Source organism: Podarcis muralis, chromosome 1 (genome assembly GCF_964188315.1).
Source record: "Podarcis muralis chromosome 1, rPodMur119.hap1.1, whole genome shotgun sequence".
In the NCBI taxonomy this organism is placed as follows: domain Eukaryota; kingdom Metazoa; phylum Chordata; class Lepidosauria; order Squamata; family Lacertidae; genus Podarcis; species Podarcis muralis.
In genome coordinates, this window is record NC_135655.1 from 115,900,569 (window position 1) to 115,919,927 (window position 19,359).

Consider the following 19,359-nt stretch of genomic DNA (forward strand, 5'->3'; position numbering starts at 1 on the left):
CAAGTATAATGCCTCCTTCTTTTTGGCCATGCCGCATGTGCTATTGTTGTGCACTGAATAAATTTGGACCTGCTTTCCATATATATTTTTCTGTAGCACGGAGGCAGCTGATCCCAGGCCTTTTATTGCGTATTGTTTATCTTTGGACCAGAGAGCTAGCTAATGCTCATAGATGCCTTAGATCATGCTATAATCTTTCCCCCTTCTATTATCTAATACTGAATATAAATCAAACACATGCCATGTTAAGGTTAGGAACAGATGGCACTTCTGTTACACGAAGAAGAAATGGGGGTGAAAGAGCTGGAAAGTTGGTGGGGAACCTAAAAAAAAACTTCCCTTTTTAGCTTACCAGGATCTATTGTGTCACCCTCTTGTTATTACACTTAGCTGCAACTCTGTATTGTTATAGAAGAGATGTTACAAGCTGAAGAAAAAGATGCTGCCCTTAAAATCCTTTGCTGGGTTTTAGCAGGGTTTCTTTGCATCCCAACAAAACAGTAGGAAGTATTAGGAAATGCCGGCAAGGTATCACAATCTAAGAAGTGCTCCCCACTTCCTCAGATAGATTTAACTGCAGTCCTATAATGACAAGGGTGCCTTCCTTTAAAAATAATAATAATTTAAACACGCTTATCTGTGTGCCTGGGATAATAAAGCTGTCTCGAGCGAGAGTCCCTTTAGAACCCTGAGATTAACGCTAGAAAGGAGCTTTTGCTGAAATTCCTTCAAGGCCACTCAAATATTCAGTGTTCACCGCTCACAAAATATTTGCTGTTTATGTCTCATTCTTTCTCTCCAGCTTTCCCTCTCCCCTCAAAACATTTTAAAGGAAACGACTGGTGTGGTTTTTTTAAGAAACAGCATCTCCCTCACCCATGCTCAGTGTACACCTTCTGTACCAACCACCACAGCCCTTCCCGCAAATGGCTTGTGTCATGATAGATTTGAAGACGGAGATGAAAGCAACAGTACTCTGAATAGTCTAATTTGTTTGAAGGAAATAAAGCTCTTGTAAGGCATTCCCAAGAGGATCCTCCTCACTGCGACTGTTTTTCTTCCTCCTCTTCTTTTTCCTTTTTGAAGCAGTGTGTAATCTGGTGCATTTCAAAAGCGAAGCATCTCCTATTCAGAAGTAGCTGCGGAAGTCTTGCTTGCTTTTCCCGGGAACAATAAAATTCGTCATAAATGCCCCGGTGCCCCTTCCATGTCCCCATTCCATTTGTTTCAAAGGGCAGCCGCACTCAGCAGCCAATCATCGCGTTCCGTTCGTTTTCCATTTTGATTGCTGGCATTTCTGCAGCTACTTTGACTCTCCTCAACACGTTCCAAAAGTACGTTGCAAATGTTGATGCAGAAATGATGTTGCCCTTTCATGGAGCACTTTTTGAAAATGAACAAACCACCGAAGAGCGTTTAGGAGGCTGGTCTTGCTTTGTAATAATGGAGAGTTGCCACCACCAGAAACTTTTGCTTGCTTTGAATAATTCTCCAAAATGCTGCAGTCAGAAAAAGAAAAGAAAAGACAGTTCTTGAACATGACTGGATCTGAGCTATAAATACAGAAGATAAAGCGAGAAAGCACCAATGCAAACTTAGAAGAAACCTCTAAATGATTAGAGAGCACTGGAGACCTCTAGATGCATAATGTCATTATTATTATTATTATTATTATTATTATTATTATTATTATTATTATTTTCAAATTGGATCATCCTTGGCACTGTAAAGACAAAACGCTCCATGCTCTGTAGCTCCCCAGATACTCTCAAATCACATTGCAAAAGAAGATTTAGGTGGTGTAGGGCACAAAATATATTTTGTGGTAACACTGAAGAAGATTTTATTTGAAATATATTGGGCCTAATGAATAATATTCTCCACACCTAGAGCTTGGCTGAGCTATAATAATACCTTTATTGTCATTGTACAACCTGTCTTTCTGTCCTTTTTATAGTACCCCAAAGCGTCACATTGGCTTTAGCCAGTGAGGTCCAATAAGAAAGGCTCTTTTTCTTTACAGATGCCTTACCTACATCCCAGCATATTTACAAGGATGCTCCATCATCCCTTCTTCTATACTCTCAATACAGTTCATCAGTCTATAACAGGCATAGGCAAACTCGGCCCTCCAGATGTTTTGAGACTACAATTCCCATCACCCCTGACCACTGGTCCTGTTAGCTAGGGATGATGGAAGTTGTAGTCCCAAAACATCTGGAGGGCCAAGTTTGCCTATGCCTGGTCTATAATGTGGCCACACTAGGAAGACTGGGTACTGCTCCTCTCACTGTATCTCAAGGATGATATTGCCGAATGGGAAAATGCAAGCAAAATTATCACGGGTCTGGAACAACTCCCCTGTGAGGAAGGCTTGGAACAAATGGGACTTTCCAATTTAGAAAAAAAAAAAAGTCAACCAAAGGATGTTGGTTCGTAAAATTATGCATTATGTAGAGAAAGTAGGTGAAAGGATGTTTTTCTCCTGCTTTTTCTTGTGATACTCAGGATTATCCAATGAATCTGAATGTTGGGAGATTCCGGATGGATGAAAGGAGGCGTTTCTTCACCCAATGCATAGTTAGACTATGGTGTTCACTCCCACAAGATGTAGGGATGTGGTAATAATGGGTAGTACAAGTGGGGAGAGTGCTGGGTACTAATTACCGTATTTTTTGCTCTATAAGACTCACTTTTTCCTTCCTAAAAAGTAAGGGGAAATGTGTGTGCGTCGTATGGAGCGAATGCAGGCTGCACAGCTATCCCAGAAGCCAGAACAGCAAGAGGGATTGCTGCTTTCACTGCACAGTGATCCCTCTTGCTGTTCTGGCTTCTGAGATTCAGAATATTTTTTCTTGTTTTCCTCCCCCAAAAACTAGGTGCGTCTTGTGGTCTAGTGCGTCTTATAGAGTGAAAAATACGGTATGTTCTGCTTTTTATGGGCTTTCCATTGACATCTGGCTAGCCACTGTGAAAACAGTTGGCTGGACTAGATTAACCTTGGCCTGATCCTGCAGAGTTCTTTTTAAATTCTTAACCCACAGGCTTATGAGTCAACACAATCCCCTCACCTACCTTCTCGTAAATTCCTTACATCACCTGATCTTTAAAATAAGCCTTTGCCCGAACGATAATGCAATCCTGCTTTACCTCTGTTTTCTATTCCATCCTCTCAGGATCATGCTAGGAATCAGCCACGTCTTCTTGCAAGACTGGTATTTTTAAAAATAAATGACCCAGGGTGGGGGAAAACCAGGGCGTTATGTACTGAGTTGAATAGGATCCAAAAGGCAGCAGTCTGATTGGTCCTAGAACAATGGGATTCAGAATGCAGCCGTCTGATTGGTCCTAGAATAATAGGATCCAGAATGCAGCAGTCTGATTGGTCCTAAACAATAGGATCCAGAATGCAGCAGTCTGATTGGTCCACAGGAGCCACCCAATCCAGCTCCAGGTGGAAAGGAATCTGCAACCTGATTGGCCTACAGGAGAATCCCGGAATTAGCCAATCACGTGGGGCCCACTGCGTAAATAATGTATATAAAGCAGACATTCTGGGGGAACTTCCATTCCTCCTCACCACTATGAGCTGAATAAAGAGCATGAAATCCACTCTTGACTCCGAGTATATGTCACGGACTGAGGCCATGGGGTGAGGTGGGGTAGTACCTTTAACCCTTTGTTCCCACTGTGGCAAAATCGGAAACCCCCTGCGGCAAGTGCCTATTATTTGTAGTGGAAGGGAAGTTCCCATAGGCTTGGGTAAATTCCCATTGGGACCACAGCAGGGACAAAGGATTGATACTCTTTCCTCTCCTCCATGCTAGCCTTACCATTGTACATCAGCTATTCATTAAAAAAAATAAAATCAACCACACAAGGACTAAAGATGCGAATAATGTTGTATCTGAGGCCAATTTTATATGGTACTTTTCCCAGCATGGAAACAGTTCAGCAACATAGATAAAATATAGTACGTAGCACACTTCTGAGATGTTTGGAGATACTTGAGAAGCTTCACGTCCATTTTAAACTGGCCTCTCCCCCCCCCCCCACATTTTCTCTGACTTTTAAAAAAAACAAAAACTTTCCTCCTTATTTGCTTTTAGCTCTTGCTTACGAATAAGGAGATTGATGCCCGCGACCTAGATTTCCTTCTGAGATTTAATATTGACCACAGTTACAACAGCCCTCTGGATTTCCTCTCCAATTCCACCTGGAGCGCAATTAAGGTGCGGTACGCATGCAACTCGAAATATTTTGCATATTTCGAAGGGTGGGGGAGCTTTGCCATCCGAAGTGTTTTTACAAAAAACACTCAGTGCTTTTGGCTCTCATTTAGACAATGAGCTTCATGGATGAATTCCGTGGCTTGGATAAAGACATAGAAGGATCTCCAAAGCGATGGAAAAAAGTGGTGGAGTCAGAATGTCCCGAGAAAGAGAAGTTTCCACAAGAATGGAAGACCAAAAGTTCCCTCCAGAAACTGATTATGATGAGAGCCTTGAGGCCAGATCGGATGACTTACGCTGTCAGGTTGGATTATGCATACTAACTGTTAGAATGCATTAGGAGCAGATCTGTGGGCTGGGCTTGATTTCGAGCAAAAGCAAGACATGATGAAATGCTGTGCTGTTGAGAGAATGTCTTTCTTTATAGCTTGGAAATGTTGCCCCCCCCCCCCCAAGGCATGATTAGCTGCAACTCCTCTTTGCAGGAACTTCGTTGAGGAGAAACTTGGGAGCAAATATGCGGAGGGACGTAAGACTGACTTTGCAAAATTGTTTCAAGAGAGCGGGCCTGCTTTGCCAATAATTTTCATTCTATCTCCCGGAGTTGACCCCCTGAAAGATGTGGAATCTTTAGGTAAGGCTGTTTATTTTCATTTGTTAAGCGAACATCTTTATTGCTGCGTGAGAACTTGGGACTACTGGTTCTGTTACAGCAGCACCACAGAAAAGCAAACTTTCGTAACAGGGTAGGAACATAGGAAGTTGCCTTGCACTGAGTCCGACCACTGAGTCCATCTAGCTCAGCGTTGTCCTCATTGGCTAGCACTCCAGGGCTTCATGCAGGAACTCTTTCCCAGCCTTACCTAGAGACGGCGGGTACCAAACTGAGACTTTCTGCATTTACTCCAACACTAGCTATGCACCACTACTGCTGCCTCCACCACTCCTGCAGTGGTTTTATGGAGTGGGAGATATATTTACTGGGACAGAGCCATGGCCAGTCCCAGCTCTCTGGGATCTCGAATCCCCACTCATCCATGAAGCTCACTGGGTGACCTTGGCCCAGGCACCATCTCTTAGCCTAACCTACCTCATAGGGTTGCTGTGAGGATGAAATGGTGAGGAGAACCATGTTGCTCCATCAGGCATGTCAGCTTACTTCTGCCATTGATGGAGACGGAGCCGCACAATTTATGTGAACAGGTTCTGCAGTGTGCTCATGTTATGTACTGAGTTGAATAGGATCCAAATGCAGCAGTCTGATTGGTTCTAGAACAATAGGATCCAGAATGCAGCAGTCTGATTGGCCCTAGAACAATAGGATCCAGAATGCAGCAGTCTGCATCCAGCTCCAATCCAGCTCCAGGTGGAAGGGAATCCGCAACCTGATTGGCCTACAGGAGAATCCTGCAATTAGCCAATCACGTGGGGCCATTGTGTAAATAATGTATATAAAGCAGACATTCTGGGGGAACTTCCATTCCTCCTCACCACTATGAGCTGAATAAAGAGCATGAAATCAACTCTTGACTCTGAGTATATTTCAGCGCACATGCTGTGCTCACATTGCCACAGAATATTGAGAAGGCCCGGCCCCCTCCTTGAAAAATTGGGGGACCCTTGACCCCCAGATGGCACCCAGCCCACACCTTGAAAATCCCCCCATGGCACCCCTTGCACCACCCTAAGCTTCCTGGAAGATAAAGGTGGCATATCAATGTAATTGATAAATAAAATAAATAATAATATTTGCAATAACCTGTGTGTTGTTAGGCAAAATTGCATGCAGACATGTATGTAAGGATAAATGTGCACTAAACGGCACTTGAAAACTAAAAAAAAAAAAAAAATGTTGCCAGCCTGGGTTGGGAATGTGAAGAACTGAATATTGGATAAATGAGAGAAACCGAAATGGTCAGATTCTCCCATCTGGATGGAAAGCTGATTTGGGTGTAAAGTGTCAGATTCAGACCAGAGGAGATGTGGAGGGGAACATCTTTCAAGGAGCCATCAGCATCAATAAGAGCAGGCATAGGCAAACTCGGCCCTCCAGATGTTTTGGGACTACAACTCCCATCATCCCTAACTAACAGGACCAGTGGTCAGGGATGATGCTACTAAGGCACGTCATTAGCTACTTCAGAGATTTCTGGGCTCCAGCCATCATGACCAGTGATCAAGCATAATGGGGAGTTGTATTCCAATGGTCTCTGAAGGGCACCATGAGGTTTACTCAGGCCACAACTACAGTCTCAGGCAAGAGGGCCTTTCCCAGCCTGAGAGGAACCAGGGACTGGTTAGGGTCAAAGTGATATCTGAAGGAGCGTCTCCGTCCCCATCATTCAGTCCGGACACTGAGGTCCAGCTTCAAGGGCCTTCTGGCAGTTCCCTCCCTGCGAGAAGTGAGGTTACAGGGAACCAGGCAGAGGGACTTCTCGGTAGTGGCGTCCACCTGTGAACTGGCCGCCAATCAGATGTCCAACGGATAAACAACTATTTGACTTTTAGAAGACATCTGAAGGCAGCCATCAGTTCAGGGTTGATGTTTTATTGTGTTTTTTAATATTTTGTTGGGAGCCACCCAGTCAGATGGGCAGAATAATAATAATAATAATAATAATAATAATAATAATAATAATAATAATACAACATCCGTATAATCTTGTCATCGTGTTACTGTGTCCAGCAACAAGCGAAAGGCTGAGCCTTCTGACGTTTAGAAATTTGTGGCGTTAATATAGAAGAAGCGAGAGAGAGTGCAGGATGCAATCTGCCACCAATTGAACTCATTCGGGAACACTCCTGTGGGTTGTGGGGAGCATGGATTGCAAGAGAACTGTGTGTGTGCACACGCACACAGAGAGCATCTTAGAATAAGCGGTGGGGGTTTAGTTACATTCTCCTCTGTGCAACATAATATTTTTTTTCCCAAAAACCACATGCTCTCTCGCATTTCCTGGGGCTGTATTGTTCTGTTTAGGGAGCAAGCTTGGCTTTACCATTGATTCGGGGAAGCTTCAGAACGTGTCTCTGGGTCAAGGGCAAGAGGCCATAGCTGAGATGGCTCTGGAAAAGGCATCGAAAGAAGGCCACTGGGTTATCCTCCAAGTAAGTCTAATCCCTTCATTGCACCGATTTAGCAATATAGTGCTGTCCCTTGGTTTAAAAATAATGTATGCACAGCTCAGATTGTAGCAGCTTCCTCTTAAGGCTCTTCTCCAAACAAGGGCGCATGGGTGGGGAAGGAACTTATCACTTAACCTTTAGGTGTGTATATTTGCATAGCCTATATTAATTTCAGTATTAAAAGATGAGCAACTGCAGCAACTGCTTTGTGTGGCAGGGAGAGTTATCGAGATACTTTCTCTAACATTCCCTATCTGATTTACTAATTTATAATCTTCTTTTATATATATATACTCCCTTAGTTAATATACGTGTAGAAGAATGTATTGTTACTCTTTATAATCAGATGAATAGAGACAAACAGTGAAGATTGCGGTCATTATTGTGTTAAATAGACGGATTTGAGGTCTTGTGGTGGGGTGGGTTTCTTTCATTCTTTTTAGCACCCTCAAAATATTGTGCTACGGCAAACTGCTTTGTTTGGCTCGTTATCAATAAAATGTTTCATATTTCAAATCAATAGCTCACTGGGAAGCCTCTATTCTTCTTCCCTGTAGAATATTCATCTCGTTGCAAAGTGGCTTGACACATTAGAGGAATTACTGGAGAAGCATAGTGAAGGAAGTCACTCAGCCTATCGTGTTTATATGAGTGTTGAACCTGCCCCCACCCCCAAAGAGCATGTAATTCCACAGGGAATCTTGGAAAACTCTATTAAAATAACCAATGAGCCACCAACCGGGATGCTGGCTAATCTTCACGCTGCATTGGATAATTTTGACCAGGCAAGTAAAAATATCTCTTGAATGGATCAGCCACACAAAAAAATTAGATTATTAAACATATTATTTTGAAACCACATGGTTGTTGAAGAGAGCTGCTGCAGATTATAAAATGGAGCATACCCTCACTCTCCTCAATAGTGTGAGAAAACCTAGATTGACAAATTTATTTACAAAAATAGTTCTCTGGCGTAAATGCATGCATATCCCTACTGCGTGCAGCTAAGTACTGCCATTGGTCTAAGGTGCTTTTGAAAAATTATTCTTTGCAAATGGCCGGGTGGGCTATACTATTTGTGCAATGTTTTGTAAATTACTGGTACTATGTTGCTGAGACTGTAGCACCAGCTTGACATAGTTTATTTGAATTCACAGTAGAGACCTTGACTGAAAATATCCGACCATGAAAACTATATGAAGAAATAAAACTTGGGCTGCATATATATATATATATATATATATATATATATATATATATAATCTCCTACTTGGGGACTTCCCTGGCTTTTTTCTGGCCCACGTAGGACCAGTCTAGATAGTTAGCCTTGGTGAAGACTTGACGTTTTCATCCCCAGAAAAGTTTTTGAGTTTCTGCTCAAATCAGGCTGCATTTTAATGTTGTATTTTAATCTTGTTTTTTAAGTTGTATTTCAATCAGTTGTTTTATATCTGGTGTTAGCCGCCCTGAGCCCAGTCTTGGCTGGGGAGGGTGGGGTATAAATAAACTTTATTATCATTGTTATTATTATTTTCTTTTGGCATTAAAATATCAACGTATAGAGAAGCCAAACAATGCAACGCACACTTGAGTCACCACCACCAGCTAACTGGCATTTCCTTCGAGATGTTAGATCAGGATAGTTGACCTATAGATTTTGTTATAACTGTACCAATTGCTGAATTTATTTTTCTGAAATGGCTATTCTTCTTTTTAAGGGTTTTCAGGGTTGAAGAGATTTCCTTAGATATATTTTGTGCTCCCATGTTAACATTTAAGTAGGCTTTTTGGGAAAGAGTGAAATAGTTGCTGTGTGTGTGTGAGAGAGAGAAAATGCCATGATCTATAAACTAAAAGAGCAAATATTTTGTGCCTGTCCTCTGTCAGTTAAGTCATTCAGGTCCGTTCTTTCAGCTGTCAGAAATGTGTTGTCTATGCCCTGACACAGGGTCTCTTTCAGAAGAGGCGGGGAAGAAGAAACATTCATCTGCTTTCTTTTGTACAGAACATTCTTGACCAGTGTACCCGTGAGCAGGAATTTAAGGCGATTCTCTTTCCACTCTGCTACTTCCATGCCTGTGTGGCTGAGCGGCGGAAATTCGGACCTCAGGGCTGGAACAGGAAATACCCTTTCAACAACGGGGACCTTACAATTTCGGTCCATGTTCTGTACAATTACCTAGAAGGGAACTCACAGGTAGGGTGGCATTTAATCAAACCCACTTAAGGATCATCCCTTTGGTTAACGCGCTGTGCTAGAACTCCTGTCCCCCCTGCACATATGCAGTGCTCAGGTGGCTATTGTCTATGTTGCAATGTGGTTTTTAAGGCCAATTAGCACAACTTATGCCTTCCGTGAGCGTGGCAAACAGAATGCTGGCAGTTTCGTGACATACTGCTCTGAATCTGGTGACTGAGACGGATTTGGTCTTCGCTGAGGAAGGCAGTTGTGCCACTAACTCAAGTCCGCTTTCTGCCTTCGCAGTTTGGTTTGTGTGCCTTCTTGATTCCTCGCTTTGACATCTTGAGTATGTTTAAAGAAAAGAAAAAAAATCCCCACCTTATTGGTCCTCAGGTACCCTGGGAAGATCTATGTTACTTGTTTGGAGAGATTATGTATGGCGGTCATATTACAGACGATTGGGATAGGCGGCTGTGCTGTACTTACCTGGAAGAATATATGCAACCCTATCAGGTAATAAGAGCTTTAGCGATTGCACAATGCGTTTCCTGAGTTAGAGCTCCCCCTACTGGAAGCAGATCCTTTTTTCCCCCTCCCCAAAGTATGTATACTCTTTGCTAATCACTGCATTGATCAAAGAATATCTTCCTCCTCATCCTTATTTATGACGGTAGACAAACAAGGATGATAATGTGCAAATTTAGGTTCCTCGCAGTATCTGACACTCAAAACAAATCTGCTTTGTAAGTTTACACCGGCGCTGAAAGCAAAGTTACATTGCAATGTTTGTTTACCATTCATTTATTTTACTGTGTAGTGAAAGAATAGCTTTTCCTACTGCAGCATAGCATTCACCTATATATTGTAGCACTCATACTAACATCTGGAATAACCCTGTATTTTAGACTGGTCATTTTATGAGCTGTCCATTAATTAAACATTGGTCCCGTCCCCCCCGTCCCCAGATAATATCTCAGGACATGAAACAGGAATGCCTAGCTCTTCCTTGTTCACATAATTCCAAACTGCAATGATCAGCTGATTGCTCCGTTGTGATCACAGAGACATAATTACATTATTATATGGAAGCAAGCATATAAAGGGATATTGTCATTATTAATTATCATCTCAACTGATCAGTTCTTAGGTTTCAGCTTTGCTGGAGACTGGTAATCAAAGCATCACTGTTCTGAACCTAAAAAATGGAATCACTTCGTGCTTTTGCACCAAGGTCTAGGAGTCAGGTTTCTCTTCAAATTAGTGCACTCTTTCTTTTTTTAACCTACCTTATGATGGGGTGATTCATTTCTGTACTGCAGTTTCTTTTGCTTTCGAGCACCGAGGATTAACAGACTTCAATTTAAATTCTGGAGAAACATTGCCACCCCCTCCACAACCTCAGATAAGGTGACAGGTACCGTATTTTTTGCTCTATAAGACTCACTTTTTCCTTCCTAAAAAGTAAGGGGAAATGTGTGTGCGTCTTATGGAGCGAATGCAGGCTGCGCAGCTATCCCAGAAGCCAGAACAGCAAGAGGGATTGCTGCTTTCACTGCACAGCGATCCCTCTTGCTCTTCTGGCTTCTGAGATTCAGAATATTTTTTTTCTTGTTTTCCTCCTCCAAAAACTAGGTGCGTCTTGTGGTCTGGTGCGTCTTATAGAGCGAAAAATACGGTAATTTTATTGTGCAAGATGCCTTACATTTTTTCAAGGTAGAAGAAGTCCCGATCTCTCGATCAAATCTTGCAAAGACAGGGGCAATTAATTTCATTCGATAATATTGCATCAAAATCTTCTATTTCATTATTCTAATCGAGAACAATTTATGCTCTAATTGCATTTCTTGGCCTCGTGGCCCTAAGGTTCCGATCCAATGTATTGTCTACATGGCATTGCTAGGAAGAAGAAAATGTATAATTTGGATCATTTATTTATTGTAAAATGATGTGAAAAATATTCATTCTTAGCCCCTTGTTTTTGTTTATGGTGGTAAGAAAAGAAAAGAAAGAATACCTGTGATGAGAGCAAAACATGTCCTAGCCACAGTAAATGTGCAGTCTCACATCACTTCGTATAGTCATGGTTTCTCCCAAAGAATCCTGGGAACCACGGTTTGTGGAGGTCGCTGGGAGTTATTAAGATGTCTCTATTCCCACCCCACCCTCACAGTTCGCAGAGTTCCCTGGAAAGAGGCGTTGATAGTTAAATCACTCTGAGAATTATGCCCTGCAACTGTCAGAGAGAGAGAGAGAGAGAGAGAGCCCAATAGTGCCTATTCTGCTTATGCAATAGTAGTAAACGGCCTCAGTCCAGTATACCTGAAGGAGCATCTCCACCTCCATCATTCTGCCCGGACACTGAGGTCCAGCACCGAGGGCCTTCTCGATAGGGTTCCCTCGCTGCAAGAAGCGAAGTTACAGGGAACCAGGCAGAGGGCCTTCTCGGTAGTGGCACCCACCCTGTGGAACGCCCTCCCACCAAATGTCAAAGAGAAAAACAACTACCAGACTTTTAGAAGACATCTGAAGGCAGCCCTGTTTAGGGAAGCTTTTAATGTTTAATAGGTTATTGTATTTTAGTGTTTTGTTGGAAGCCACCCAGAGTGGCTGGGGAAACCCAGCCAGATGGGCGGGGTATAAATAAATAAATTAGTAGTAGTAGTAGTAGTAGTAGCAGTAGTAGTAGTAGTAGTAGTAGTAGTATTTCCTCTTCCTCTCCTCCCACTTGTAACCCCCCCCCGGTGCCCCTAAAATGTGCTGCCCCCGGGTGGGGGGGGGAATCCCACTGACTGCGTGGAAGACCACTCATGTAATGTTGGCTTCCCCTCAAAATTATTCATAAAATGGTTACTTTTTCTAAAAACACCAAATGCTGGATTTTTGAAAAATATTGCAACGCCTTTTTCTCTTTTCTGTGACTCTGATTCAAATAAACACACACTCCTCTTGGTTGGGGCTGGAGGTGGGGGGAGATGGACGTGTGCCTTCATCTTGGATGCTGTGCCTAATTAGAGTGCCCAGTTACACATTGCCAAAAATGAAGGACTGAAGGGACAAAATTTGCATGAAATTTGCACGTGCTAATTTCTATTTATATTTCAAATAGACAACACTTTCAAATAGAGGGCAAGCAGGACACCTGGACACCCTATGTCTGTTTGGGTTCTCAAGGCAAGCTTAGCAGTGTTGCCATTTTCCACTCCAGAATCACTAGGTAAAAAAGAAGAAACCACATTCTTCTAAACGTCCAAGGGAGCAACCAATCTGTTGCTGGTGATATACAGTGGTACCTCGGGTTACATACGCTTCAGGTTACATACGCTTCAGGTTACAGACTCCACTAACCCAGAAATATTACCTCTGGTTAAGAACTTTGCTTCAGGAAGAGAACAGAAATAGTGCTCCGGTGGCGCGGCAGCAGCGGGAGGCCCCATTAGCTAAAGTGGTACCTCAGGTTAAGAACAGTTTCAGGTTAAAAACAGACCTCCAGAGCGAATTACGTTCTTAACCTGAGGTACCACTGTATAGACTAATTCAGGGGTTGGCAACCTAAGGCCCATGGGCCACAAGTGGCCCACGGGAGTCGTTTAACCAGCCCATGAGCCACTCCCAAACCGAGTCAGCCACTCGGCAAGTCCCTGTGCGCTGCGCTAAACAGGCACAGCGCGGCACGGGGACTCGCTTCCGCGGCACCAGAAATTGCATCTGCACAGACACAGATGCCAGAAATCGCAGGCACACACACTTGCAATCCGGCCCACAGAGGGATCTCTGCTGGAGTGAACCGGCCCAGGCGAGGTAAACCTTGCTGACCCCTGGACTAATTCTTAAAGCTATTTGTTAACAAATAGGGCATCGTATCAGCTATCACCTTTCCTTGTGTATCGAAGTCCTGCTTTCACAATATACCTGCTTCTTTATCCAATATCCTTCCTTAAGATTTACCGAATGTTCCTTATTTTTCATATGCTGCCACCTTCCTAAAGCCAGGTTGTTTAAGAAAGACATTTATGTGTTAAAACACTTCCAGTGGCAGATATGCCTAAGTTATAAACCTGAGAGTTTTCCTGAAATAATCAGCTGCCAGAATGAAAGTTGGAAGCAATGGGTTTGGGATTTTAACACACTTTGTTTTAATTTCATCCTTTTAAAAAATAAGTGTTTTTTTAGAAACGGAGAAGTTTAAACACTTGAATGAAAACCAAAATGCACAACCCTTTAATAGAAGTCCTACATTTTGGCAGGTACTAATTAATAATGTTTTCTCTTTCAAAAAAAAAATATATTAAGCTTTACATAACAAATTTAAATTCAAACACATTGTTCACCTCCTCATTTAGGATTCTCTGAATCCCTTGACTTCTCTCCGCCTTTCCATGGTGTCCATTATCAATCTTTTTTTCCCCATCTGCATATCTTATTTTCTCTGATTTGTTAAAAAAAATAAAATACCGGTAATCCATTTCCCCATAGTTTTTCGTACATTACAAGCAGTACTCGAATCCTGCCAAAGTTTTCAGTTGTTTACAGTGTTCTCTTAAGTACGTTATAATTTTTCCCATTCCTTCTTTAAAAAATTCTCTTCCTGGTTTCTGATTTTCCCAGTCAGTTTCCCCCTTTCGGCCTAGTCCATCATCTTGATCAGCCATTCCTCTCTGGTTGGAACTTTATCTTCTTTCTATCTCTGGGCCAGTAATATCCTCGCTGCTGTTGTCGCGTACATGAATAGTCGTTTCTGCTCCCTTGGAATCTCTGTACCTAAAATGCCTAACAAAAAAAGCCTCTGGTTTTTCACAAATGTAATTTTAAACATTTTTTTTTCAACTCATTGTAAATCATTTCCCAGAATGCTTTAGTTATCCTGCACGTCCACCACATAATAATGTTTTCTCGTCGCAGCTAAAGGGAGGTCCAGTGCTTCAGCTCAACCTAGGAAGCTCAGATCTGAGCATTTTCCACTTGACGAACACTTTCTAGGCTTTCTCCCTTGCCCTTTCCCCTTTTCCCCAAGGAAAATCCACTCTTTAACTCTAAATCATCTGCAAAATACCTGATTGCTGTTTGCACCAATTGAGCCACCAATGAGCCGTTTTCCCCAGGGGGGAAAGCAGCAGGACAAGAGGAAGCGTGGTTCAGCCTTAAGTGAGGGGACTTAATAAAATCCAAAAGCCACGCCCCCGGCTCCCCACAAATCATGGTCCTCCCATAGCCTTCTAAAAGCAATAGTTAAGGGGACTGTCACAATAAGTAAGGATACAACGCCCTAATCCATACCCTGTCTGCGACTGTCTAGATGAGGAGGAATGGTGGCAGGTTCTTCTAGGTTTCCTCTAGGAAAATCTCAGAAGAGGAAGGCTCTGAGCCAGGGACGTGGTGGTGGGACACAGAAGACACATCAGAGGATGGAGGTGGCAGGAGAACAGTTGGAGGCTGAACAAGCAACAGGCTCGAGTGAGAGAGAGGAAGAAGAGGCAGAAAGCACTGCAGACGGAGGATAGGCAGCTGAGGAGGAGGTGTGGTGGGCGGGCGAGGCTGCAACGGGTTCACAGGAGCCTGCCGGTCCTACTGTATCCAGCTCGCCTCCTCCCTTGTCTTCAAGGGCATGTAGCAAAGCAGAGAGCGCAGGGGCTCCCTCCCCAACGGAGTTTAAGATTGCTGGGGAAACAGCCGGACAGGGAGGAGATTTAGGGGGAAGTGAGAGGCGCAGATGGTCAGTTCTGGCAGCTGCTTTACAGTTTCTCTGTTTGTGTTCTGTTTCCTGGAATAAAAAGTAAACTTTACTGCTCACCTGCTGACCTGCAGTTGAACTGGTTCTGACATACTCTCTGTCCCAGGGCCGTCTTTAGCAGATGCGGTGCCGGGGTGCAAATATCTGCCCAGCGCCCCCAAATTACCACAGATAGTGTTGGGGTGGCCGTAGCTGGGCACTGCCAGCCATCTGGGGGGGCGCAACTCTCCCCCATGACGCTGTGCCCCTCTCAAGCCTGCTCAGGAGGAGAGCGATCCCCGCAGAGGCTTGGGAGGGAAGCTGCGAGCCCGCCAGCCATATGGTTGCCAGGGTGCAACTGGTGGGCATGCAGGGAAAGGGGAGGCCACTGGCAAAGCCGCGCAGCTCCCCCACTTGCTGGGGTGCCCCCTGAGAGGCTGGCACCCTGGCGCAACACACCACTAAGCCCTATGGAAAGGACGGCTCTGCTCTGTCCCCACCCCACCCCCTGTAATTTGTGCATCTATGGGCTCATCCATACTTCCTTTTGTGCCATGTTTCAAGACACAGGTCCACACTTTAAAGCTCTTTGTCCCAATCCCCTTTTTTGTTTGCCTCTGGCGCTTCTCCAGCATAAAACCTGAACTGCCATTTGTTCCGATTCTGCTTTAAAGAGCTGGTTTTCCTGGGAAGAGCAGTGGACCTATGCTTAGAAAGTGTGGTGCAAAAGCTAAGTGTGGACAACCCCCTAGGTTGCTCTACAGCTGATTTGGGATTCAAACTGGAAGAGGACAAGTTGCCACCTTCCATGACGGTATTGCATTTCTTGCTTTGAACTGTGTCATCCGTGCTGCTCCTGCAACAGACCCCTCTCTCTTGTTTGAGCAAGCAACTTTCAGTATTGGTATCAACTCGTGCCAAGCATACCTTGCGGAGGTCAGGTATGCCTAATTACCGTAGCATGCCTGGCATGGGGATTTAACCCTCCATCTGAAAGCCACCAAAATTATTCTCAACCCACACAAACCCAATGCTGTCTCATTTTTCAAGATTTCAGGTTGTTTCCATTTGAAATGCTGAACCACAGAAAGGAAGGTTAGAGAAAATTATCTTTGAGCAACGAACCCCACATTATTTTGAGGTTCCAGCGTTTCTCGTTATCATCATCCTTCTTGTTATCATTGCTGTTGCTGCTGTTGCCCACATTGCTGCGTTATTTTGGCAGGTTGATAATTATTTTACAACTGTGGGGACTCTGCCATAATTTAGCATCCCACAGCAACGTTTCGAAAGCATCAAATAGCATTGTGAATGTCAAGTCAATACAACCCGGCATAAATAAATAAATATCCTCCCACGTGCCTGTTGTTTTTAAACTTGAGCTTGTGCTAAATATTTGCTTAGTGGATTTTGAGATGCCGCTGAAACAGAACTCCTAAACCTTCGGCAGTGCATTAAACAATTGTCATACTGTTCCATAAAAGACCTTGTTTGGCTCACGGCAAGCCATTTGAAACAGAAATCATTATTATGAAACAGCAATTCTATTTTATTTTATGGGAGCAGATTGATTTGTCAAATAGACAATGCATGTATTTTGGTAATAGTCTAAAAGACGAAATCTTGCCTGTTTTATTTTAAAAATCCTTATGCCATTACACGCTTTCATTTCAATAAAAGATGGCATTTTCTAAAATGCTCCTGTAAATTGCTTCATTTAGTAAAATTGCCACGTGGAATAATAATGTTACACCAGAGAGCGGCACTTTGTAATTTGGAAGAAATAACATTTTTCTTTTTCTTTTTTTCTTTGCTATTTTTGGGGGGAAAAACCCCTCATCTCTTTAGTTCTAAATGAAATTTTCCTTTCTGTTATTTGCTAACAGGAGACTAACCTGTGTTTCAGCAAAATGCACTGGAATGTCAGCACCTGTGAGATATAAAAGAGCTAATTAAAATATCGAGCAAATGAGATCAGCATTCAACAATCTTCTCAAATGTTATAAAAGTCTTGTCATTCTCAGCAATGACTCCATAAACAGAACAATTTGATTTATACCTAGGCAAGCTCCTTATACACGATAGCAGGGCATGATTAATGTGTGTTTGGGCTTTTTTTTCGATAGTTTGATCGGAAACTGGCCCTTGCTCCTGGCTTTGTAGTGCCTTCGAACCTGGATTACCAAGGTTACCACAAATATATTGATGAAATGCTTCCCCCCGAAAGCCCAGTCCATTATGGGCTCCATCCCAACGCAGAGATCGAATTCTTGACAGTGACTTCAGACAACCTGTTCCATTCTCTGCTTGAGCTACAATCCCAAGACTCCATCGCTGGGGAAGGAGCATCACAGACCGTGGAAGAAAAGGTGAGTTTTTAAGCGACGCCACCCACCCACCCCTGGAAAAATTAAAAAACCAAGACAGATACCGTATTTTGCGCCCCATAGGACGCTCCGGCCCATAGGACCCACCTAGTTTTTTTTGGGGGGGGGAATAAAGAAAAAAAATTATTCCCCCCCCCCCCAGGTGCGGGGCTGGAAGAACCAGGTCGGGAACAGCGGGAAGGCGCGCTCTGCCTCCCCACTGTCCCCCGAGCTTGTGGGGCTGGCAATGGGGAGAAGTGCGCTGAGCCCAGGACTGCAGGCAGCTCTGCGCAGCCATCGGGAGCAGGGTGGGACTTCGCGCCCGGCTCCCGGTGGCCGCGCAGAGCTGCTCTGAGCCCGGGACTGCAGGCAGCTCTGCTCGGCCATCGGGAGCGGGGTGGGACTTCGCGCCCGGCTCCCGGTGGCCGCGCAGAGCTGCGCTGAGCCCGGGACTGCAGGCAGCTCTGCGCGGCCATCGGGAGCAGGGTGGGACTTCGCGCCCGGCTCCCGGTGGCCGCGCAGAGCTGCTCTGAGCCCGGGACTGCAGGCAGCTCTGCTCGGCCATCGGGAGCGGGGTGGGACTTCGCGCCCGGCTCCCGGTGGCCGCGCAGAGCTGCGCTGAGCCCGGGACTGCAGGCAGCTCTGCTCGGCCATCGGGAGCGGGGTGGGACTTCGCGCCCGGCTCCCGGTGGCCGCGCAGAGCTGCTCTGAGCCCGGGACTGCAGGCAGCTCTGCTCGGCCATCGGGAGCGGGGTGGGACTTCGCGCCCGGCTCCCGGTGGCCGCGCAGAGCTGCGCTGAGCCCGGGACTGCAGGCAGCTCTGCGCAACCCTCGGAGCCGGTCTCCCAAGGGTTGCGCAGAGCTTCCTGAAGCCTGGAGAGCGAGAGGGGTCGGTGCGCAGCAACCCCTCTCGCTCTCCAGGCTTCAGCGAAAGCCTGCATTCGCCCCATAGGACGCACACACATTTCCCCTTCATTTTTGGAGGGGGAAAAGTGCGTCCTATAGGGCGGAAAATACACTATATAAAAATTCCTGGGGAGGGAATGATATGAGGGCCGGGAAGGGAGGGGGGAGAGAGAGAGAGCTGCTGCTCACAATCATATCACAAAATAGGCCTTGAGCAAGTTAGGTTTTTGCCGCAGCGGCCCTTGTGATAATTCATCGTGATGCCATTGCAGCAAAAGCATGGAACTTCCCAGCACAACCAGCGTTGTGCGAAAGCTCAGAGCACCTCCACAAGCTCAATGCAGGCTCTCCCCTCTCCCCTCTGCCCTGCCTGCTTTGGAGACGACCCCTAAAGCAGAATTCTGCCACTGAAGTGAATGGGGACCCATAAATTACACACACACACCCCAATGTTTGATTTCTTTAAGCCCTAAAAAAATCCTAAAGAGACCAGCTTCTGTTTATGGCCATCCTGGTATGATTACCTGAAATAGAGGACAGGTTATTGTTCTGTATAATTATAGTATTAATTTGTAAACAAAACAAAAACCACCCAGTTTCCTTTTTAAAAAAACAATTGGTGGGATAAGTTAGTCATGACTTAAGTCCCATCAAATGAAATTGATAGGACTTAATTAATTCAATTAATGTAGTCTGGATCCAGCCCCCACAAGTATTAGTTTGGTCTCAACAGCCATTGACAGAGTTCTGCAATGTGGAATAACAACCAGCTGGTCATAGCTCCAAATGCTTTCTGAACATTTTTGCAACTATGCTTCAGTCACCTTCTTGTGTATTGTA

General features: G+C 44.5%; 1 protein-coding gene across 1 annotated transcript in view; it reads left to right on the forward strand.

Annotated features, from left to right (window-relative positions):
• Positions 1-19,359, forward strand: part of LOC114584578 (dynein beta chain, ciliary-like) — a 253,572-nt gene that overhangs the window by 215,950 nt on the left and 18,263 nt on the right. Inside the window, exons 71-78 of the mRNA XM_028706567.2 lie at positions 4,110-4,232; positions 4,343-4,536; positions 4,718-4,866; positions 7,213-7,340; positions 7,916-8,143; positions 9,364-9,555; positions 9,934-10,053; positions 17,374-17,616. Of these exons, the coding sequence (XP_028562400.2) occupies positions 4,110-4,232; positions 4,343-4,536; positions 4,718-4,866; positions 7,213-7,340; positions 7,916-8,143; positions 9,364-9,555; positions 9,934-10,053; positions 17,374-17,616 (1,377 nt within the window). The remainder of the gene's footprint in view (positions 1-4,109; positions 4,233-4,342; positions 4,537-4,717; positions 4,867-7,212; positions 7,341-7,915; positions 8,144-9,363; positions 9,556-9,933; positions 10,054-17,373; positions 17,617-19,359) is intronic.